Genomic DNA, 24,694 nt, shown 5'->3' on the forward strand with positions numbered 1-24,694 from the left:
GACCCAGCAATCTTAGTCCCTGTCATTTTAGTTGTGAGCCCAGAGGCCACACTGATGATTGTCTTCATTTTAAAGCACAGAATGTATCCCCTTCTGAGAAAGAAGGTAAAGCAGAAGGAGCTGGGTAGTTGGATTCTCTGGGGTGAGTTCAACTCAGTTTGGTGCCAAGAAAAATTAAACTCTGAAGCAGGTGTCACCTTATAGACTCTTAGCGTGCTCAAAAAGTGCTGCTTTATTTTTGGGTGTAAATGTGTGGTTTATAAATTTTTATAAGTCAAGAAAGGAGTAGTGAAAATTTCTCGTGTGTTGTTGCATGAAGATGGATGGCACTTTAGAGTATTTAGGGGTATCTTCTTACTTCTGAGCATCTACATCAATTCCCAACTTTTAAAAATTTTATTTTTTTCACCTTTTATTTTTTCCTAGCCCATGACTACATTCCTTGCGGGGAGTTAGTACCCGAACATAACACATTTTTATTCGTCAATCCCAAGTTTTGAATGTGCTGTGAGAGGGTTGTTACTATAACACTGGGAGACACTATTTTCTGAACTTCTAAAAATTTGACTGTAGCTGGGTGTGGTGGCTCATGCCTGTAATCCCAGCACTTGGGAGGCTGAGGCAGGAGGATTGTTGCAAGTTTGAGACCAGCCTGGGCTACAAAGTGAGAGCCCAAGCCAGCCTGAACTGCATAGTGAAACCCTGTCTCAAAAATACCAAAAAAAAATTGTGTGTATTTTTCTTTTCTTTCTTTTTTTTTTTTTTCGTCTTTTTCTTTTTATATCAGTACTGGGGAATCAAACCCATGACTGCCTGCTTGCAAGGCAGGAGCTTATGCCACTGAGCTAAATCCCTAGCCCCTTATTTTTCTTTTTAAAAATGGGATCTTACTGAAGCAGATGCAATTATGGTTACAGGGTTAATACAGAACTTCTCAGATTTAAAGAAATCCCAAAGAATGTTAGTATTTGTGCTGTCACTCACAGAAGCACCACATTTGGAAATGTCTTTGTTTTTTGATGCAGGGTCTCAACTGCATGATCTAGGCTGACTTTGAACTCATGGCAGTTCTCCTGCCTCAACCTCCCAACTGCTGGGATTCCAGGCATGTACCACCATCCTTGGCCTGGAAATATCTTTTTAAATTGCTTCATCTTTAAGGGCTGTTTAGTCATACTGAAACAATTTAAAGACTTTCATTCACTAAGAAAATAAAATACCAGTTTGTAAGAAACATACAATTTTTTTTCTCCTTTGGTAAATAAGGAATCTTGTCTTCACAAGACAAAAGGTCATTGCCTGATAAATAGATGGCAGAATTTACAGGAGAAAAACATTAAGTTTCCACAAATGGTAAAGGAAATGTTGAGTCAGAATGACATACGTGTCCTGGATTTTTTTCTTCGAAGTGACTTTTGGCTGTTACATGCTTACTTCCGGTGGCAATATAATCTCACAGATGAGCTCAGAGAAATTCCTTATACATTGAAAATTACAAAAAAAAAAAAAAAAGATTTTCTTTCAGTTACACTTACATTGGAGAAAAACAGCAGATTGCCAAAACATTTCCACTCTCCTGTTTTTTAAAAAATTTATTTATTTAAAAATTTTCTTAGAACTGGGAATCAAATTCAGGACCTTGCACTTGCCAGGCAGTTGCTGTGCTGCTAAGCTGTATCCCTGGACCAATTTACCTCTTTATTATTTGAGTACAAAGAGAGTGCATAAAGGACAAGCTTTTCTTGGACCATTGGGAGAAATCTCCAGCTTGCTGTAAGGATTTCCTAATAATTGTGTGCTCTGAGCATTGAGCACTGCGAGGTCCACAGTTGTGGCAGTGGAGGGTCAGACTTGAATGTCCAGTTAGTTGGTGCTGGCCTTTAAGGTTCCAAAACTTCCCCGATATGTTTGTTCTGCACTGACTCAATAGGTTAAAACCAGGATGAAAACAAAACCTTTCCTCATATATACATTCGTTAGAACGAAAGTAAGAGCGAAACCGTCCCGAAACTGTAGAAAATCCTAACATTTATGTCGTCTGGTAGATTGAACTATTTGTTGGAAAAGGGAACCAGAAAGCAGACAGTGAATAATCCGAAAACGAAGGCGTCCCCCAGGGGCGCAGGGGGGTTCAGGTTCCCGCACTTGCCTTTGAATGTGAAGGGAAACAGACGGTGGCCACACTTTAGTGACAGCAGATGTAGTGTCATTACACCTTCCTCCACAGCCCCAGGATGCCGTAGGGTTCTCCTCCTACCTTTTAAAAAAGAGTTTTAGAGAGAGAAAATGTTTGCTTGTCTCAAGGCTTGCCTTCCCTGAGCTGCTCAGACTGTCTTGGGTTACAGTCTCCCTTCCTTGGGCTGCCAAAACAACGCACCGCCCACTGGGTGGCTTAAACACTCCATTTCCTCCGGAGAGGGGATCAGAGATCAAGGGCCTGGAGGCTGGTTTCATCTGAGGGCTTTCTCCTCAGCGTATGGATGGCGCCTTCTTCCCCCCTCATCTGTGTCTTCAATGGCTCTCTCCACATCGTGTCACATGATGAGGTCCTTGGGTAGACTTTGGTGTTTGAACTTTGCAGTGGACATAATTTAGCCCGTAACGTACTTGTACTTGCTTTTATAAACCCAAGTAAAGACACGATGTAAAGCTGTGTGTACAGAGATCCAGGACATGGGAGTTGGGGGTGTGTGGCAGATGATGAAGGACACAGGTGGCTAATTAACCCACTGTGGGCTTCAGGAGACTGCTGAGGAGGCCTATGAATCCTACACTGTATCGCCTCTTTCTCAAAGATGCCTGGACTGGAAAGGGATAAAGTAGAAAACCCATGAGCAGGTGTGGACCGGGGGCCTGTGCGAGCCCGGGTGCTCATGCTACACTGTCTCCTAGATCACGGTAATGGAATTGAGTCCACCCATGTGTGTGACTGTTTGTAAAGTGACTTCACATCCACTCTCTGTGGTAATGATTGTCCCGCTCACTATGAGGAGGGATTAGTACCACCTGACAGAGAAAACTACATCATCTCAATGGGTTCTGTTCTACAGCTCATTGATTTTTTTTTTTTTTGTACTGGGGATTGAATTTACAACCTCGTGCTTGCCAGGCAGGCACTTATGCCACTGAGCTAAATCCCTGGCCCTCTGGTTTCTGTTCTGTTCTGTTTCGTTTTGTTTTTGTTTTTTTGAGACAGAGTCCCACTAAGTTGTTTGGGCTGGCCTGCATAGCCCAGGATAGCCTGGGATCCCATGAATCCTCCTCCTGCTTCAGCTACCGTATCTGGCTCTCTCATTTGTTCTTTCTGTCAGTCTCTTGCAAAAATGTGTTTTGTCCAAGGCCCGTTATAACTGACAAGTGGCAGAAATAGTAGTCATCTGGTTTCAAGGTCAGAATTAAATTTCTACTGCAATGTGTAGATTAGCAGGATTTTGTTTTGTTCTTTCGGTCTTTTTGAGACAGGGTATCAATACGTAGTTGAGGAGGTCCTTGAACTCACTTGTGTAGCCCATGGTGGCCTCGAACTTGCAGTAATCCTCCTGCCTCAGTGTTCTGATGGCCTGACCTACAGGTGTGCGCCACCACACCTGGCCTGTTTTTTTGTTGTGGTTTTGTTTTGTTTTTACAAAATGAAAAACTTTCCTTTGACTACAACCCTTCCTATTACTACTCAGTACTGAGTTAAGGGAAAAATTGAAAGTAAATGTGGAGCTTTTTATAGCTTGTCACACCACACAAGAGTGAGGGAAGCGTCTGCATTTGTGGGCCGGATACACCAGTAGGAAGTAACTGCAATTTAGATAATAACAACTGCTTAAATTCTACCATTTTGAATGAATCAAATAATACTTTTTTTTTTCCCTCATGGCAGTTTCTGCTTAAGTTTCTCTAACACATCTGTAGTAAGTTTCCACAAAGAGTCGGAAATGGGTAAATTGTGATTATGGTAGGGGAAAAATGTCAGCTTTGCTAAGGAAAATATGAAGACACAGACACACTTGGAGATAGTCATTTGCTTAGGAAGAGTTACTCAGAGACAGGGTGCTGTTAGGGCAGAGCTGGTGAGTGTGGCAGTGGGGGGCGGGGGCGGGGAAACGATGGTGGGTGGGTGGTGGTGGTAGGGGTTGGAAGGGTGGCCAGGGAAAGGGTTTTAAATAAAAGTCATTCTCCAGAGGCTACCACATAATGATCCCGCAGATTTTTGGTAAGTGGGTCCTTTTAGGAAGATAATAGGGGGGGCTGGGGGTTTAGCTCAGGGGCATAAGCTCCTGCCTTGCAAGCAGGAGGTCCTGAGTTTGATCCCGGTACCTATAAAAATGAAAAAGAAAAAAAAAAAAAAAAGGAAGATAATGGTTCTGTCTTCCTTTCGTTTTTAAAACTATGATAATCATAAGACATTTATCTCAAACAAGATAAAGTTAAGAACTCTCGTAACTTCAGGGGACAGAACTTTGAATTTTCACATCCTGCCAATACCATGAATAACTATGTCTGGAATTTTGTTTTTGTAACTATGTTGTTTATTTTAAAGTACCTTTAACATCACCAGCCCTACATTCAGTGAATTCTTGGAGTGGAAGGACTTCTATCTTTGATGTCTGTATAAATTTTTAGAATAGCTTAATTAAGGTAAAGCTCATATAGCATTAATTTTCTCTTTAAAGTAAACAATCAGATGGTTTTTAGTATACTCACAGAACTGTGTGACCATCACCATAGTAGCTTTTAGAATGTTTTCATCACTCGTCAGAAAGAAACACCTCTATAAATTTTTAATGCTGGAGGTTACTTTGCATTTCAAATTTTTTTTCTAATCTGTCAAAGTCATAGCTGTCACCCAGCTGGAAAGATGTGGTCTTTCACTGGGATGTCTCCTCATACAGCATTAACCCTGGGCTGGGGATATAGCTCTGCAGTAGAGTGCTTGCCTAGCACTGGGAAAAAGCAAACAAGCAAGGATTAGTTCAACTGTGTTGTTTAAATTCCAGCCCAGGCAACATTTTCTTACCCTGATGCTCAGTGCATCGGCCACCTGTAGAGACTCTGCTTGCCCTCACCCACTCTGTCCTGCAGGTAACAGAGGCCTTGAATTAGGGCGAGTCCAAGTGACACACGCTCTATATGCATAGTATACACTGTCTGAGAGACTTAGCTTGAAAAAGCAAGAACAGGGGCTGGGGATTTAGCTCAGCGGCATAAGCGCCTGCCTTGTAAGCAGGCAGTCGTGAGTTCGATCCCTAGTACCGATAAAAACGAAAAAGACAAAAAAAAAAAAAAAAAAAAGCAAGAACATAAAAATTTCCACGAATTGGGCTGGGGTTAGAGATCAAGGATAGCGTGCTTGCCTAGCACATGTAAGGCTCTGGGTTCAATTCTTAGCACTGGGGGCGAGAGGAAGGAAAAAATCTTATATGTTGAATATATGTTAAATTACAATATTTTTAGAAGATTGAAATAAGTGGTGTATTAAAATTAATTTTATCTTTTTTTAAAATTTTTACATTTATTTATTATTTATTGAGACAGTCTTGCTGCGCAGTTCAGGTTGATCTTGAACTCACTATGTAGCCCAGGTTGGCCTCGAACTCTGAGTGATCCTCCCATCTCAGCCTCCTGAGAGCTGGGGTTACAGCTGTACATCCTCGCAGAGGGCTTTATTTCTACCTTTGAATATGGGGCTGCTAAAACATTTCAAACTCCGTGTGTAGGCTTTGTTCTATTGGACAGCGCTGGTGTGGACGGCATGGATGTGAAGACATCGCCCTCTGCTGGAGAGATGTACGAAAAGATCACTCGTCAGAAAGAAACACCTCTATAAATTTTCGTACACTTTCAAGAGCCTCTTAAGCAGTAATTAGATGTCAAAGAAATGCTGCCTCAGGAAAGAATCAGAAAAGAAAAAAGAAAGAGTAGTCAACACCTCCCATGTGCAAAATCTCGTGCTAGATGCTTCACACACATTTATTTATTTAAACAGGAAGTCTTTGCTAAAGTCATATACATTTGAAAGATGATAAATTAAGAACAGAGGATATTAATTGGTAGAATGGGAATTTAAAGTATTTAAATTTAAATTCTGGTCTCCCCACAAACTATCTGCCATCAGAGAAAAGTTGTCATCTTCTTCCTTTCCCACCTTATCAGAGAGAGATACTAGCAATGAAGAGCTCTGACCATGGTGCTGTCACCATTCCAAGAACTTAACATCTGCATCTTATCATCACATCTATTACGGCTCTCATTTTACAGATGAGGAACCTGAGGTACAGAGAGGTGAAGTAAGTTGGCCAAGGTCACGCAGTCAGGAGGGGGCCGACCTTGGGTGGCCATCGTGGTTGCCTTGTCTCCAGACCTGACCCATTTTGGACACCTGGTTCCTAGACCAGACCTTATACCCTACACTCAGCAACCACGGGGAAGATTGTGATAGAGCAGTGGACCCCTAGAGGGGGAAGGAGACAGGGAGGGAGAGAAGGGAAGAGTGAAAGGGTAGCCAGCCAAAAGTACAGTATTTGCTTTCTTTCTGAATTAGTCTTTTGAATGTTTATATTTCAGAGGAATATTGCATATTACAGTGATTTAGAAAAAGAAAAAAATCACCAAAGCTTACACCACCATTTTTGTGTATTTTGCACAAAAATGTCATTGTCCCCAATATGTTTATGCTATTGAAACTAATATGTGTGTGAAGTGGCATTCTGATTTTTCTTTTCAGTTATTTTCATTTTAAAAACGTGGGGTAAGGGGCTGGGGATTTAGCTCAGCGGCATAAGCGCCTGCCTTGCAAGCAGGCAGTCGTGAGTTCGATCCCTGGTACCGATAAAAAGGAAAAAGACAAAAAAACAAAAAAACAAAACAAAGCAAAACAAAACGTGGGGTTGCTGGGGATTGAACCTAAGGCCTTGCACATGCTGTGTGTGGAGTCCCGCTGAACTGCCCCAGCTAATCCTTCCATGAATATAGGTTTACTTGCACTGCTAATTACTCTAAGTAATTTTTTCTAACCATTTAGCTAACATCCTCTCATGAGTGAGATTCCTGCTCTTTGGAGCTGGGCTTCAGAGTCACCTTTCCAGGAGTTCTAGATGTGCCCCTTCTGCAGCCGATCACTGGCAGCACTTGTTTGGGTGAAGTGTGTGCCTGGCTGGGGAGGTAGGAACCATGTAAAGGATGGCACGGAGTTGCTTCCCACCAGGCCCTTGACCTCGCTGAACGGAGTCGTGAAGAATGTATTTCATGAAATAATGAAGGCTTTCCTGTGTAACTCCAGAATGCTAGATTTAGAGGTTTTCCTGTGGAAATTGAAAGAATTGGCAAGATATCTGACTGTTCCAATCATGCTGTCCCTCTGTAAATAGAGGAATCTTGTTGGGAAATCTGGGTACAGAAAAAGAGAATGAGTGTTCATCTACTTTTCATTCTTAAGAACACCACGCGGACCCAAACGCAGACCCTAGGCCCCTGCAATGCCTGGAGTGCTTCTCAGGGTATTCTTGGTATTCTTGAACCTTTTCTTCCTTCCTTCCTTTCCTGCTTTCTTTCTTTCTGTTTAGCTAACATCTCGCTATGTATTCCAGGTTGGCCTCAAACTTGTGGTGACCCCTCTGACTTATTTTCCTGAGTGCTGGGGTTACAGGTGTGTGTTACCATGCCTGCTCCTCTCTGCAAAAAGAGGCAGACTTTGGGATCCTGTGCCTTCCACCTAGCACCTTTGTGGCCTCAATTTTCTTTAAAATGGAGCTATGGGGGCTGGGGATTTATCTCAGTGGCATAAGCACCTGCCTTGCAAGCAGGCGGTCGTGAGTTCGATCCCTGGTACCAATAAAAATGAGAAAGACAAAAAAAAAAAAAAACCTAAAATGGAGCTATGGTGCACGCCTGTAATCCCAGCACTCAGGAGGCAGAGGCAGGAGGATTGTTGCAAGTTTGAGACCAGCCTGGGCTACAATGTGAGCTTGAGGCCAGCCTGAATTTCATAAAGAGACCCTGTCTCAAAAAGACAAAATAAATAAACAAACAAATAAAAATCAAATCTAATAGTATAATAAAAGTTAATATCATTAAGTGTTTATCATATGCTTGGGCATTAAGTGTAGTATCAAGTATGCTTTACATGCATTTTGTCATTTAATTTTTATGACAAATTTCTGATATTTCTGGCCCTTCATTTTCCAGCAGGGATTCAGGGATGTAAAGTTTTCATAGCTGGCTAGTAGAAGAACTACTCAGGCAGCTGACTCAAAGCCAATTCTAACCCCTTAAACTTTCTGCTACTTCATAGGAATGCCGTGATCAGACGAGCAGTGCAGGTGAAAGGCTGGGGCAGGTGTGCTGTGGTTACAGCAATGGTCATAAAACCTGTGCATGTTCTACCTGCTTGCAGAGTTAGGATCCATTTATATGAGAACTTCTAAGGGGCAGATGTTGAGAAGCCTGGTAAACAATATTTATTTGCCTGTGTGGGTTTCTTGTTTGGGCAGGTTACCCTATGCGGAAAGCCAGGTACCAGTGGGTACACTGCAGTCCTGACAGTAATTCTGCAAACTGCATTGAAGAAAAGGGGCCAGTGTTCGACCTACCTACAGATGATTACAACGAGATCCTCCCTTCAAAGACTGACCCTTTTCTGTAAGTGGACTTTTCCCTGATATTAAAGTGACTGTAATTTCTTTTTTCTTTTCTTTTCTTCTCTTTCCTTTATTGTCTTTCCTTATTTCTTTATTTTCTTTTTTCTCTTTTTGAGACAGGATCTCACTATGTAGTTCAAGCTGGCCGTGAACTCACTATGTAGTTCACATTGTCCTCAAACTTGCAGTAATCCTTCTGTCTCAGCCTCCTGAGGGCTGGGGTTACAGGTGTGTACCACCATGCCTAGCAATATGACTGTAATTTACAGCCTCTGTTGAAATTTGTATCAAGTTAGGAGGACCATTGAGAGTGCTTCCCTTCAAGCTCCTGCTCTGGTAGTTTGGTTTTCATTGTGTAGTACCTGGTAAAACTACCATGTATGCTGGTAGACAGAGGTATGCAAATATGCATGATTCACCTCTGGTTTTGCAAACTTTTATCATGGGTGGCAAAAACAGGAATTCAGCATTTTCCACTGACAGGTATTGAAAATGATTCAAGACTGTTTTATTTATGTAAAGTGTAGTAAAGATTAAAATTCATTTTATTGTATAAACAGTATATTAGATATTAAAATCCAGTAAAAGTCCTTCAACTGAATGAATAAACACAATGTGGTGTATCAATACAATGGAATACTTGATCATAAAAAGTATGAGATAGTGATACATGCTACAGTGTAGCTGAACCTTAAACATTAAGCAGAGGGAAAGACAGCATACACAAAAAACCACAATTTCTATTATTCCATTTAGTTGAAAGACCTAGAATAGACAAATCACTAAAGGCAGAAAGTAGATTAGTGGTTGCCTGAGGCCGGGAAGAGGGAGGAATGAGTTGGCTGCTCTAGCTTTTTTGGGGAGATGATTGGTCAAGATGTTCTGGAATTAGATAATGGTGATTTAAAATCACAGAAAATGCATGCATTACTGAAAACTCTAATGGTGTATGGCTTATTTTCATGGAGAAAATGACCTATAAGTGGGGACACTGACCTTCTGCCTCTTGACATTTTGTGGCCCTGATCTGTGGAGGAGGGTGGTATCCTTGCCCTCATCTTTGGTGACCACTGGGCTCTAACTGGCACATTCAGGTTGCACGCAGTGGCTCATCCTGCAGTGCCTTCGGCCTCCTGACCGTAGACATGATATGTAGGGGAGATCTTTTTTTCTTTCTTTCTTTCTTTCTTGAAATGGAATGTTAATGTGTTGATAAATCTAATGCTTAACTTACTACAAAGAATGTCTCAAATGTAAGCTTTGTTGAAGCATTGTAAATTATTAGAAATCTTATGGAAATTTCTAGGTATGAAAAATGTTCTCTGGGTAGGTTTGTCCTCTAGAGAGAAAATGAAATAAAGGGGTTTTATTTTATTTTTTTGCTTTTTGAGACAGGGTCTCACTATGCAGGTCAGGCTGGCCTTGGGCTCACTTTGTAGCCCAGGCTGGTCTCAAACTTGCAAAGATCCTCCTGCCTCAGCCTCCTGAGTGCTAGGATTACAGGAGTGCGCTACCATGCCTGGCTGGGGTCTTCTTTTAAAAAAGTAAATTCCAAATATTGAATTGACTTTTTTTTTTTTGGTAATAAGAGCACTGTTATTGAGTCTGCAGTGGGTAACCTGGACTCGGTAAGGGGAGTGTGTTTGGTGTAATAAGTAAATGTTAACACACACTCAAGGTTTGAATTTGGAATTGAATAATTTGGAAGCTTTTATCTCTTTCAAATTGAGCAATGGGGTGACTGCATTTATTTCTTTATTCTAAAAATATAATCATGCTCTTTATGGATCAAACTTTATCTCCCCCCCCCTTCAGGATTCGAAAACGTCAGAACTTGAACGATATCTTCCCCCTTTCTGAGGACTACCCTGGCTCTGGCTCCGGCTCTGGCTCCAGCTCAGAATCAGAATCCGGATCAGGATCTGGATTTGGGAGCAGCTCTGAGAAGGACTATCCTGCTGAAAGACAGTGGGACTACCAACCACTAGATGAAAAGGATGCTTTCTATTACAACCTTAGGCCCCTCAGGAAGAATCTGCCCTTAGACAACCAGGCCTTGGGTCAAGATGATACAGAAGAGGATTTTATTATATAAAAGTCAGGGGTTTCCCACCTTGATACCAGGCAATGTATTCAGTGTATTTTGTGTACCATGGTTGAATGATTAGTCTTGAGGAAAAGAGTTTTATAAAAAATTTAAAACATCTGAAAAAGAACTTTAATTTTTAATCATCTCTTTTTTCTTCATAAATTCTTAAAGGATTATTTACCATGTAGTCCAAGCTGGCCTCAAACTCACAGTGATCCTCCAAGTTAATTCTGGAATTGTAGACATTTGACACCATTCCCAGCGGCAATACCTGCATATTTTGGTATCATATTTGACCAACATCATTGAAAATAACTAGACTCCCATGTCTATAAAACTGCTTTAAAGAAGTTAATTATGCTTTTTTAAAAAAAAATCAGTTTGAGAAGCAAGCTGATTGGCAGTAGTTCATACCCATGTCTTTAGGAACCTGACTCTGATTGTGACTTATAGTTATACGCTTTTACTTATGATAAAAATTCAAATACAGTGAATTTACAGATTGAATATTTGATGTGGTTTTCAGTGTGAAGGGGTCTTACTGTACTGTTACCACTGGATGTGTTGAGAGCTAGTTGACATTTACCTACAAGGATGATTGCTGTTACGCTCAGAAACTTAAAACCCTAGATAAAGAATAGTTGTCTCTTTGTTTTGATAGTTGTTGTCTTAATACCTCATGCTTTCATGCTTTATTGCTTTATCCTGCTTTCCTGGATGTCTATCTATTTTCAAATGTTCCTCTATTAAAGCAGAAGTATAACCAAAGTGCTTGGGAAATCTTGTTCTAAACTCAAGAAATAATTATTTCTCATCAGGTGTCTCTCTAGAAGTATTAACAAAATATATTTTATTTTTACTTTTTGTTGAGGCAGGGTCTCACTAGGTATGCAGGCAGGCCCTGAACTCGCTTATGTAGCCCAGGCTGGCCTCAAACTTACGATGATCATCCTGTGTTAGGCTCTCAAGTGCTAGGAGTACAGGTGTGTGCTACCAGGCCCAGCAAAACATCTTTAAATCATGGCTTCCCTCATAATGGAGCAGATGGTGGCTAGGTATTCAGTTAAGTGGAGTCTTCACCCAGGTTTGGCTCACAGTGGTCATTTTCCCAGGCCCTAAACACATAATTAAATGGCTTGGTGGTTAACACAACACCCACACTGATTTCTTGACCTGTGTAATAGGAGCTATCGCAGTGGAAAAGAACAGTTGGAAACTTCTGTCCCCGTCTCTGCCAATAAATAAAAAACAATATTTAATCCTAGGAGAATTTTAAAGGTCAGTAGTACCTTTAAAACCCTAAAGAACAATAGAGCCTGGTGTGGTGGAGCATGCCTGTAATCCCAGCACTTGTGAGACTGAGGCAAGAGGAGTGCCTTGAGTTTGAGAAGCCTAGGATACTAGTGAGATCCTGCCTCAACAAACAAACAAACAACACCTCCCCCCAAAAAAACCTAAAGAACACAATAAGGCTGAGGTAGGAGAATTGCTCTAAGCTTGAGGCCAGCCTGAACTGAAAAAACCTTTTTTCTCAGAAAGAAAAAGCAAAATCAACCAATCAAACACAACAGTGCTGGTGCCCAGTATATCTCCATTTCATTTAGCAGTCCGGGCCTTGAAACCAGATGACTCCTGGAGGGCGACTGTGGGTGATCACAAGTTTGGTCAGGCAGTGGTTCCACCCACAGCAGCTTGCACCAGCTGTCTTGCTTTTTCAAGAGGAGTTACATAGTTCTGGGAAGATTGCAGGCAGTCAATGACCTGACAAATGCCTTCTTTTCTTTTTCTTTTTCTTTTTTTTGGTCTTTTTTTGAGACGGGGTCTTACTATGCAGTTCAGGCTGGCCTTGAGCTCACTTTGTAGCGCAGGCTGGTCTTGAACTCGCAAAGATCCTCCCACCTCAGCCTCCCGAGTGCTGGGATTACAGGCATGAGCCACCACGCCCGGCTAAATACTTTCTTTTCTATACCTATTCCTACCCACCAAAGAGAGGCTTTAGTTACTTTCCTCATCACAGAAGCACAATACCTGACACCCATAGCTCTGAAGAAGAAAGACTTGTTTTGACTCACAGTTTGTAGAGGTTTCACTTCTTAGTTGTCTGGCTCTGAGGCAGGGTGGCATAGCAGAGGGGCGTGGAGAGGAGAAACAACTCAGCAGTGTGGGATTGGGAAACAGACCAAAGGAGAAGGAGGGAGATGGACCCTTCCTGGTCACACCCCAGTGACCCCATGTCCTCAGCACCAATGTGCTGTCTCTCCCTCAGCCTGTATCAGTGGCCACATGCCTGGCTGATACAGTAGGAGTAAATTCAAGCTGGGTTGATGCATAGATCGTTCTGGTACATAGTAGGAGCAAGTCAAGGATGGATGACAGCTGTGACCCTGCCCATCAAGAGTGGCCCTGAAAAACAGCTGAGAGAGGGAATCCCTCAACAGGCAGGCTTTAGGTGATGTTCCTGGTCATCTCCTCTGTGGAAGGAAGAGCAGCCTGAGGCCAGGATATATTCAATTTTATGGACAGTGATCAATGTGATAAGTAGATCAGGAGCCTAAAGCAGACTTGAGAAGATTAGGGGTTAACAAGTCTGGAGTCAAGGCATGTGTCTGGACCACAGAGAGAAGTCACAAGTGGGAAGATCTCAGTATCAAATGTTTATACCCACTAGAAAGCACCATCTCATCACAGAAGAGGAATAAGTAACCACATAGACAAACGGACTTGGGCAGATGCCAGCACCTGTTACTAGGCCCCCATAAGGTTAGCAAGCACTAAGAGCTCATGAGTGGCAGGGGTAGAGGCTATGCATGAACTCCCACTGCCCATGTAGTTATTTACTTATTTTTTTGGTACTGGGAATTGAACTCAGGACTTTGCATCTGCCAGGCAAGCCTTGTGCCGCTGAGCTATGTAATACTGACACTGCCAACTGTCCAATGCACTAGCAACAGATTATATTGCTGAGCCACTGACAAGACATTGTCTTTTTTTTGGTACTGGAGATCAAAGTTACAGCCTCGTGCTTGCCAGGCAGGTGTTGAGCTATATCCCCAGCAAGGCAATGTCTTTTAAGGAGACTCTGTAAATCATTTTCCTATAACTGGGATAAAATCCTTGACATCCACAACTTAAGGAATAGAGGTTTATTTGAAGGTTCAGTCCATGGTTAGCTGGCTCCAAGGCAGAAATGGTATGACAGAAGAAAGCTGCTCCAGGAAGCAGAGAGCTAGAGAAATAGCCAGAGTGAGAGTTATGCCTTCCAAAGGCATGTCCTGGTTCCCAGTCTCCTCTAACAAGGCTCCATCTCCTTGGAAAGACATTCATCTGTGAACTCCCTAGTGTTCCTATGATCCAATCACCTTCCAGAAGCTCTGCCTCTGAACATGAGACATTTGGGGGACATTTTAGACCTGAACTATAACAGAGACCTTGGTAGCAAGTCATCCATAATAGGTCTCTTTCATCCTGGAAATTCAAGGGATTTGTTCTCAGGGACAGGAATTCCACGTATAGATTCACCATTCCTGCCCATGAGGTTTCTAGTAACATTAATACCTAAGGTTTACAGTGTCTGATTCAGCAACAGGATTTACAGCCCTGCATCATGGAATAACAGCAAGGATTTTCAGTGCAGCAGTGAGCATATCACCATGGGATCTACCAGTTCTGGCCCACACCATATCATCTACATGCCATTAACATGACAGAATGATGGAGGACATGGCTTGAGACAAAGCTCAAATATGATACGCTGACCTTGAGACACCATCCTCCAGGATGAATAATTCATGTGTATGAGTGTGTGTGGTGCTGGGAATCAAACCCAGGTCCCTGTGCACTGAGTCACAGCCCCAGCCCTGGCCTGTGTCCTTAACAGGTAGAATACATAGATTCAGCAACCACAGGGGACATGTAGGAGAGGACTCTCCTCACATCAGAGGCCATTTAGCATCTTGTGCTTCCTTTTACAACATTGTTTTGCAGATTTAGATACTGTAGATGTAATGGTTCCATTGGGGGGACTGTTCCCATATGAATCCTACTGAACTTCAAGAATAGCACTTTAGGTTCTTCATGCCAAGGGATGAAAGTCAAGAAGAGGAAGAGGTCACCTGACCTGACCACCAAGGGGAAGTAGGCTTGCCACCATCTCTCAGTAGCTAGTTTAGATTGTAAGTGCACACATTCACCATAGGCCCAGATCTTTGTATCTGAATGTCTAGGTCAGCCCTCTAACTAAGCCATCGAGATAGGAAGGGTGAGAGACCGAGAAAGTAACAGTGAGGAGGAGAGTGGCGAGTACCAACTGCAGTCTTGATAGGCGTCACAGTGGCTTATGCTTCCTTGTGCTGACCTTCTCATCAGTTTCTCCAGAGAATGTGCCCTCCAGGTCTACAAGTGGCTGAACTCACAGGAAGCAAATGGATCTGAGTGACGCTGGGTGAACTGGTGTGGGCGCTGTACCTGTTTTCAGAGAGTCCCTATGTCAGGACTGAGGACTTATTCTTCCAGTTCTGGGAAGGCTGACTGGCATGTGCAGGTCCTCATATGAAGAGAGCCGTCTCACCCAAAGTCCCATTCCCTTCTCCGGACAGCTCATAGGCAGTACCTCATCTCTATGGTGGGGGGACAAGGCCCACATCACAGGCTCCACTTGTGACAATGCTAAAGGAAGATCTCAGTCTAAACACTCAATGGGGCCAGCTGAAGCCATCCTTACACTGCAATTCAATGTATGCCTGGCCAGTTCTGCTTCCTTCTAGTCCTGGCAAGGTGTTGATTCTTGGGCTACTCCCTAATAAATCTTCTCTGTACCATTTTTCATCTCAGAGTCTGCTTCTTACAGAACCCAACTTACAGAAATCACTTTCATACATTTTATTCTTAGTACTATTTATTAAAACATACCCTGGTCTTTCAGTTAACAAATCTGCTTTTATGTCCAGTAGATTATTATGGTCCTGAAATCTAATTCTGACTCCTGTGACATAATATAGCAGAGAAAATAAAGCATATTTTAGAAATATACATGCTACTTTGAGTTCTCTGATTACTCACTAGGCTTTATACAGTTAAAGGGGAGTTAGGTGATCTAAACTGAAGATACTTTGTGATCGTACTATGGCAGAAATGCTGCCCCAGCCAGTATACTTCAGTTGCTCAGGTAACAGTTCTGGTTACAGTTTCTGTTACTTTTGTTTCTTAGAAATGGCTGGTTAGTATGATACACATTGTAAGAACCAATCCCCAATTGACAAGCCATTCTGCCTTTGAATTTCCTGCTTGCTTATCCCATGTAAGCCCTAGACTACCAGAGATCAGAGCCTGATAGTTTGTGAACGATCCCAATCAGTGCCCATCAACATAAATAAATCTGCCTCTAAATCTTGGGAGTCATTTCAGTGTTTCTGTTTGCCATTGCAATACCTTTGGTTAAGACATCACTCTTGCCTGGCACAAAGGAAGATAGAGGGATGCAACTAGGTGTTATCTGGTGTCGATGTCGCTCCCGGCCTGCAGGAAGAACACGCGACAGATTCTGATAGTGTGTAACCTTGCCTTTATTTGTCTCCACGTGGGCCCCGCGAGGCCTCCTCTCTGCCACCAGCCCTTTCTCGCCGGTGGACTTTCTCTATCCCTCTTTGTGCTTCCTCTCGTGGCGGGAAAGGCATTCACTTTTATAGGGCAACAGTAGCCAATCAGTTCAAAGCACGCGATGCGGGCTGACTGGCTAACATCAGCTGTTGCTAGGCAGACTATCTTACAGAGCGGGTTGTTTAAGTCGCCAGCACAATCAGGGGGCAGGAAGCAGGCGCCAACTTGACTCACTCGATGGGAGGGGCAATCTAGCTCAGGCTCCGCTCCCACCCACAGGCCCTACGTCCGCCAAGTAAGGCGACCGGTGTAGGCCGCGGCTCCCAACATCTCCCCCTATTTTATTTACTTTGAATGAATGTATGCATCGCAGCCCGCCCTGGATCGAGTGCAGAGGCTTATGCCCTGTGTTGAGGCCCACCGTAGGCCCTTGGCTTGGACCCTGGTCGGCCGTCCCCGGGTCCACCAAGGCCTTGAGACCCTCGTCCTTTTTCCAGGGCCAGGAGTGAACTGGACGGAACCTGGATGCACATAGGCATGCACTCATGCCCCTCCGTGCGATCCCCTCGGAGAGACATCTAGATCTGGGCAGATTCTAGTAATCCAGCGGCTTTCGTGCAGTATGGGGTAGGGCCTGGCTTAGGTCGAGTCGTGCTGGGGAGGCACGCTCTTACCCGTCATTGACTCACCTACCCTGCTGTGTAGTGTCAATAGGGAAGGAGTGCGGAAGACCCGCCACATCTAGACCCGGTCGTAGGCCAGTCGAGCGAGCCATGCGTAAGCCTCGGGGTCATTGTGCCCATCACGGGCTGCTGCCAGGGCCGCATGGGCAACCAGGCGTACTTGATGCCGGGCCGCCGCAAGGCGCTCATTAATAAATGATGTGACCCATCGGAGCAAGCATGGTCCTATAAGTAAGAGCAGAAGCAAGGAGCACAGGGGACCTAACAATGGTAAAATATAGGGGAGCAAGCCATTCCAGGCTCCCCAAAAGGGGTTGTCTTGTAGTTCTTTTCTTTTCTTTTTTAGGTCTTCTTGCAGTTTCTTTAATCGGTCTCGAACGATTCCGGACTTGTTGGCATAAAAGCAGCATCTTTCCTGTAAGGCAATACAGATACCTCCCCTCTCTACAATGAGTAGATCTAGGCCCCTTCTATTCTGCAGAACAACCTCTGCAAGGGAATCAATTTGATCTTGTATCTCCTGAAGGGTTCTCTCAACTATAGACATGTCTTCTATCAATTGCTTGGATAACTGAGTATATTTGGTTAATGAAACTCCTAGGCCCGCAGTCCCGGCGGCCAGGGCTCCAGTTATCCCCAGACCAGCCAAGAGAGGTAAAATCAGTACATCTCTCTTATGTCTTTTTATAAAGGTGTCCACAGCTGGGATGGGCATGGGTTGGTCCCCAGGGACAATACCAATGTCAGGCAACAAGTAAGCTAGGCCACATAGGCCGGTCCAATTACTGGGCAGGTAGGTATAAGCATGACCATTGCCGCAAGCAAATACTTTGCCAAAGGGGGCACATAGCGGCGAGCTACTACTTACATTGGTTATGGACTCACACGAGGCGACTGCCAGCGCTCCAACAACAATATCATAACTATTATTTTGTGGGTACTTTTGGAAACAGGATGCATTAAACTGTCCCATAAACTGGACCCGAAATGGAGGCCCATGTGAGCAATTATAGGGTGTGCTATAATTGTAAGGTTCACTTTCATAGTCTCTAAATGGCATGGCCAGCGGCCATGATTCTCCCATCATCATACACAGCCAACAATCGGAGGCCAGCCCTGGGTCAGTAAGATTGAGTGCTTTGTGGGTAGCCTCTAATATGGATTCAGTAGCGGGGTCAAGGTTAATGCCTCGGGATTTTGGGCGTAGGAGTGGATGGTAATTGACTTCAGGGAACGGATTTAATTGTTCCCATCGCTCGATGACCTGTTCCTGCCGGTACTGGTCTTGGACCCCTCCACCGTCAGAGATGTGAACGGGAGCGGTCATAGACCAACAGACCGTTTCTCCAACCTCTCCATTACAACCCGACTGCATGAATGGAGAACTGCCTACAGCAGCGGGAATATGGTTAGGGGCAACAGGGCTTTTAGTTGTAGTTAGCGTTGCCATCCAATAGGTTGTACTCTTAAGTTTGCATTGTTTTGTCTCTGCATAGCATGTAACATGCATGGATTCCTCAAACTTAGTGCAGGGACATGTGGCGAGATCACCAGGCCCTGAGGGACTCACCTTAGGCTTAAGTATGCACTGATAGGATGGTTGACTAAATCCTCCTGCAGTGGAGGGGTACACAACTGAGAATGCTGTTTTATCCCCACAATCGGTCCCTGGTCCTTTTTTGGCGCTAGGTGGTATACTGCTTACCGTGCCACCTCCGCAATCGCACGGACTGCCAAGAAGGCTCGTGCGAAGATCTATTCCAGAAGCGGGGCCCCCCAGCCCCGCATGTACCATACTTATCCTGAGGAGCGCTAGGACAACGCCCCCAACGAAAAAAGCAGCCTTTTTCGGGTTCATCTGGCTGTCAGGCCTGCTGCTGGTCTCCGGCAGGACAGGATTAGTCTTCAGTCGAAGGGCTTGTCGCACGCGTCAGTCTTTCTGGGACCCACAATGGTTCTCGTCTCGGTTCCTGCGGGAAAACACAAACCGCACCTCGGTTCCAGCTGACTACCGGATCCGGGCCCATCCATTGTCCCGTCAGGACATCTTTCCATTTTACCCATCCCTTATTGCTAGGAGATGGATTACAATGCTCCATAGCCGGGGGGTGGTTGTTATTGTTCAGGTTTAAAAAATTGTATGTGAATAGTGCCATGGATAGCCGTGCCTTTGGGGGCAGGCCCTGGCCTACTCCCCCTTTTGTTTACATAAGATTTCTTTGAGGCTTTTATGAGCTCTTTCAATAATTCCTTGGCCTTGAGGATTATATGGGATACCATGTTTAAGTGTACTTCCATAGTCTTACAGAACTCATTGAAGGCTTTTCCTGTATAGGCTGGTCCGTTGTCTGTCTTTAATATTTTGGGCTTGCCCCATGCGGCCCAAGCCGCTAAGCAGTGATTGATCACATTAGATACCTTTTCACCTGTCTCTGCAGTTGTGAATATAATATGAGAACAGGTGTCCGTGGAGACATGGACATACTTAAGAGATCCAAATTCTGTCCAATTTATCCCCCTCATTAATCACCATGATCCCTACATGAGATTGGACCATAATCTTAATGTTTCCTGTGTAGTCTGAGTCTATAACCCCAGGGAGCACGGTAAGGCCCCGGAGGGCTGTGGAGGACCGTCCAATCACTAAACCAACTGACTTTTTAGGTAGCGGTCCTTTGAAGGTGGTCCCGACCACCTGAACGCCCATATCGGGCGTTAATAGGAGTCTGGAGGCGACACAGAGGTCCACGCCTGCTGACCCAGGGGTAGCCCTTGTGGAGGGCTGCCACCTTGTGTTGTCCTGTCTAGGGGGCGGGGGCCCGTCCGTAAGGAGGGCCCCCTCTGGCCGTTTTTTGGCTCCTGAATCCCCCTGCCACTAATGCGGTTTCCCTGGGCATCAAAAACTGATCTGTAATCTTTCGCTTTGTGTGTTCCCTTCCTGCATCGTTCGCACACGTCTATTGGCCCTTCCCGTGTATTAACACTGTGTGGACAGTCTCTCCTAATATGCCCTGGTTCCCCGCAGCCAAAACATCTTTTGGGCTTACGATCTCGCTTAGGTCCAGAAGCATCCTTAGCTTGTGCTGTCGCGGCTACAAAGGCCGCCGCAAGCTTTGTTGCAGTCATCTGCCCTCCAATCTCCCTACAAATCCTAATCCAAGCATTGAGATCCTTGTTTTTATGTGGGGCAAGAGCCGCTTTGCACTCTGTTGTGCATTGTTCAAAAATGAGTTGTTTGATCAGGGGCTTTGCCACCTCTTGGTCTGAAAAAACTTTATCGCCCGCGTCTTGCATCCTAGCCACGAAATCAACAAATGGCTCTGTGGCACCCTGTACTATCTTAGAAAGGCATAATGAGGCCGCCCCCGCACCGTTTACCTGTTTTCATGCGCGGAGCCCAATATTAGAGATTTGGTCATACACCTCATTGGGGAACTGAGTTTGGTCATCCCTATATTTGCCTGAGCCCTGGAGCATATCTTTGTTCCACCTTGCATGCCCCCTGCTAACATTTTTTTCTGCTTGCTCGATGGCAAACTCGGCATACCAGGCTCGCCAATCAAGATAACTACCCGAAGGAAGGCATGCCTTGGCCAGCTGCATCCAATCACCTGGTGTAAGAGGCTGAGAGGCAAGATTCTCTAGCATAGCTATAGTATAAGGAGCTGTGGGCCCGAAGGTCGTGACAGCGCTTTTTAATTTTCTAATCTGTTTTATTTCAAACGGTTCCCAAACATTGCGCCCTTGGCCTGGGGCCATTTGCACAGGATATACTCCATAAAGACCGTAATCCATTCCTTGCATCGGTGGATCCCCTCCGGGCCATCGTTCACCCCTCCATAACCGCCCATGAAAATATCGTCCGCCCCGCGGCGCAGCGTCATAAGACGGCGGTCGTGACAGAGTGGAACGGGGCGTCACTTTCTGTGCCGGCTGAGAGAAGGGAGGGTTCCCTGTAGCGGCCTCTCGGCGGGGAGCCGCTTCTGGAAAAGAGCTCCAGGGCGGAGCGGATGGCTCTCTGTCTCCTCCCCGCCAGAGAGCGCTCAGGGGCCCTTTCTCCTCTCTTTGCTTTTCCCGGGCGGCGCACGCACACAATTTCAATTCACGGCGCAACTCGGCATAGGGGTTTTTGGCCTCTTGGCTTCCTGCCCCACCTTCTGGTTTCTCCTCGCTATCTAAGTCGGAGGACTCTAGAGCTTGGGTGTCCTCTATCTTTCCCTGGATTTTTTCCCCCTGGACAGATCCCTCCCGAGAGCATTTCGACTTTGCCTGTTCAAAAGCCTTGCGTGTGTCTATGATTTCCGCGTCTCTAACTGCTGACGGGAACCCCTTCCCCTCCCCTTCAAGGCACGCATGTATCATTTCCCACAGGGGGCGAATAGCCGGCGAAATATCCCCTTCCAATTCCGCCGAGGCGAGGTCCCCGCCTAACTTCTCCCATGACGGCAGGTTTAAATGCCCCGTGGGTAAAAACCAGGGAGCTACCCTATCTACCTCTGCTATGAATAGTTCCAGTGTTTTTTGACCTACCCTGATGTCTCTAGCTTTTAAAAGCTTTTTAAGGGCCTTTACCAAGGGCCGCGCCTCCGCGCTCGCTAAATTACCCATCTCTAACCTCTAAGGGCTGTAACTCACCGCGTGTGACTTAAAGAACCCGTCACCTACGCGTGAGCCTGAGGGGAGTCTAAAAGCCCTGTAGGTGCGCGCCACCCAGAGCCCAGGCTTATCCCCAACTCACCTGTCCGGCAGCACCACGCTGGAGCGTTGCACACCACCGCCGTGTCTCGGGGTTGATCAGTCCCTGTGCAGGCACCAAATGTCGATGTCGCTCCCGGCCTGCAGGAAGAACACGCGACAGATTCTGATAGTGTGTAACCTTGCCTTTATTTGTCTCCACGTGGGCCCCGCGAGGCCTCCTCTCTGCCACCAGCCCTTTCTCGCCGGTGGACTTTCTCTATCCCTCTTTGTGCTTCCTCTCGTGGCGGGAAAGGCATTCACTTTTATAGGGCAACAGTAGCCAATCAGTTCAAAGCGCGCGATGCGGGCTGACTGGCTAACATCAGCTGTTGCTAGGCAGACTATCTTACAGAGCGGGTTGTTTAAGTCGCCAGCACAATCAGGGGGCAGGAAGCAGGCGCCAACTTGACTCACTCGATGGGAGGGGCAATCTAGCTCAGGCTCCGCTCCCACCCACAGGCCCTACGTCCGCCAAGTAAGGCGACCGGTGTAGGCCGCGGCTCCCAACAATCTGGAACACTGGGAAAATAAATACTATAGGGTTCTTCCTAGTTATTGCTCTTTTACCTTTTGGATTCTATTTGTCAACCAACTATTTACCTTAAAACTAAAATTGTAAGGATTCTTTTGGGGAGGAGGAGGGTTGGGGGGCTTCTCAATTTGTACTTTTGAGGAACTCTAGTTCTTAGTCATTTTTCTTGTTTTGTTTTGTCTTTTTTGTTTTTATCGGTACCGGGGATCGAACTCACGACTGCCTGCTTACAAGGCAGGCGCTTATGCTACTGAGCTAAATCCCCAGCCCCTTTAGTCATTTTTCTTATCTGATATACAATCAACAAAAACTAAGTCAGTTGTGACATAATTTTTTAAATTTTAAAATGAAAAAGATAATGATACAGAATTTCAAAACAGAATAAAAGGGGATTAACAATGGTTAATATGTTGTATATTGTTGTCTTCAAAGTAGTTGCTCTAATTACCAGACATATGCATGAAAAAATGATCAACCAATGAAAGCACAAACCATTCTTTTTGTTGGCTGACAGAGATTAGTAATATAATTACCTATCTTGTACATCTTGAGATTATCCTTCTTTATAGCTGAGTAGCACTCCATTGTATAAAAATATCATATTTTTTCCATTATATGGTTGATAGGCAAGCTACTCTTTCTTTTTTCTGGGCTCCTATCTCATAGACTATTGTTTTTTCTTTTGACTTTCAGTCTATGAATTTCCTTTTGAGTTACATATGCTTCTTGTATACAGCATATTGATGGTGCTTGTTTCTTTTATTTTTATTTTTTTATTTTTTTATACATCAGATAGGAGTGTGTTGTTTCTTGATCCACTCTGCCTGTGTTTCTTTTTATTGGTGAATTGAGGCCATTTACATCAGTGGTTATGACTGATATATATTGACTTGTTTTTGTCATATTGTTTTCCTGATGTTGGTTCTCTACATTTTTTCCTCTGTTTAATTGCTTGCCCTGCTTGGTGACTTCTTTATGTCATTGTTCTTGGAATTGTGATCATTTTTATCTCTTTCTAAAATATCTTTCAGTACTTATTGAAGGGCTGGTTTGGTGGTCATGAATTTCTTCAGTTGTCTTCTGTCATGGAAGTATATTATATCTCCATTAATTGTGAAAGATAGTTTTATAGGGTGCATTAATCTGGATTGGAGGTTCTTTTCTTTCTTTTTTTTTTTTGGTCGTGGGGATCAAACTCATGACTATACACACTTGCAAAGCAGGTGCTTATACTGCTGAGTTAAATCCTCAATCCTTCTTTTTCTTTTCTTTTCTCTTTCTTCTTTCCTTTTTTTTTTTTTTTTTTTTTTGTACTCAGAACCAAACTCAGGATCTTGCATTTGCCAGGCAGGTGCTGTGCCACTAAGCTAAAGCCTCAGCCCCAGCCCCAGCCCCAGAAGTTGTTTTCTTTCAAGACTTGAATACGGGCTGGGGTTTTTAGCTCAGCTGGTTTGTGTTAAGAAGTCTGTCATGACACTGATGCATCTTCCTTTACAGGTGATCTTCTTTTCTCTAACAGCTGACAGTTTTCTTTAACATTCTGGCTTTGTGCTGAATTTCTGGGACCTTGACTATTATATATCTGGGTGTAGATTTATTTTGGTTATGGATAGTTGGAGTTCTATATGCCTCACTTATCTGTATGTCAGGTCCTTTTTCTGTGCTTGGGAAGTTTTCTGCTCTTACTTCTGTAAATAGTCTTTTAAAATCATTTGTATTGATTCTTGTTTTTTTGCTAACACCTATCTTTCTTAAATTATTTTTCATTGCATCACCTTGCAGCCATTGAATTGTTATTTTCTAGTTCCTTGTTATTTTTAAGAGATTTTTCCTTTCATAATCATTAGCTGCAATCTTGTCTTCAAAGTCTGAAAGTCTATCTTCAGTTTCATTCAAGACGTTTTGCCAGTTTTCAATGGAGTTTTTAATTTCCTGGATATCACTTTGAATCTGTTTCATGCATTCTAATTCTTTCCTTTGCTGTTCACTCATTTTCCCAAGTTTCTTTTTTTTTAAACAAAATGTATGCCTTCTTTAGGTATGCTCAGAAGCTCTTTCATTATGGTTGTCATTTCTTCTGTTACCTGAGATATTATTTCTGATTTGACTTCTTTTACAACCTTGTGAAGTAGTTTCTTAACCTCAATTCCTATCATTTCAGAAAATTCTGGTGTGCAACTTCCAATTTATTCTATGTCTACATTCCCTGGACCTGTTCATTGTGGGCTACAGATCTGAGATTGCATTTTGCTCCTTCATCTTGACATTTTTCTGGGTAAGACTCATAGTTAGAGGAGAAAACATAAACAATTGTAATGTGCTTTATGCTTTTCAAATTATAACAAAACGCTAAAGCAGCAAAGAGAATGATTGATTGGGCAGAAGATTTTGGTCTCTGTTCTCACAGCACATTGTCTATTACACCATTTGA

At 44.0% G+C, this 24,694-nt stretch overlaps 1 protein-coding gene and 1 long non-coding RNA gene across 2 annotated transcripts in view; both read left to right on the forward strand.

The window, feature by feature from the left end:
* The window catches only part of Srgn (serglycin), a 31,535-nt gene extending 20,051 nt beyond the window's left edge, over positions 1 to 11,484 (forward strand). The window contains exons 3-4 of the mRNA XM_003473586.5: positions 8,481 to 8,628; positions 10,443 to 11,484. Coding sequence (XP_003473634.2) covers positions 8,481 to 8,628; positions 10,443 to 10,722 — 428 coding nt within the window. The 3' untranslated portion in view covers positions 10,723 to 11,484. The remainder of the gene's footprint in view (positions 1 to 8,480; positions 8,629 to 10,442) is intronic.
* LOC134473864 (uncharacterized) lies at positions 3 to 5,770 on the forward strand. Its single transcript, XR_010044323.1, has 2 exons — positions 3 to 142; positions 1,026 to 5,770. It is a non-coding gene; the product is annotated as an uncharacterized LOC134473864 (long non-coding RNA).
* Positions 11,485 to 24,694: the final 13,210 nt, after the last annotated feature.

Source organism: Cavia porcellus, unplaced genomic scaffold (genome assembly GCF_034190915.1).
Source record: "Cavia porcellus strain 051 isolate PalLab524CR breed Dunkin Hartley unplaced genomic scaffold, mCavPor4.1 scaffold_28, whole genome shotgun sequence".
In the NCBI taxonomy this organism is placed as follows: domain Eukaryota; kingdom Metazoa; phylum Chordata; class Mammalia; order Rodentia; family Caviidae; genus Cavia; species Cavia porcellus.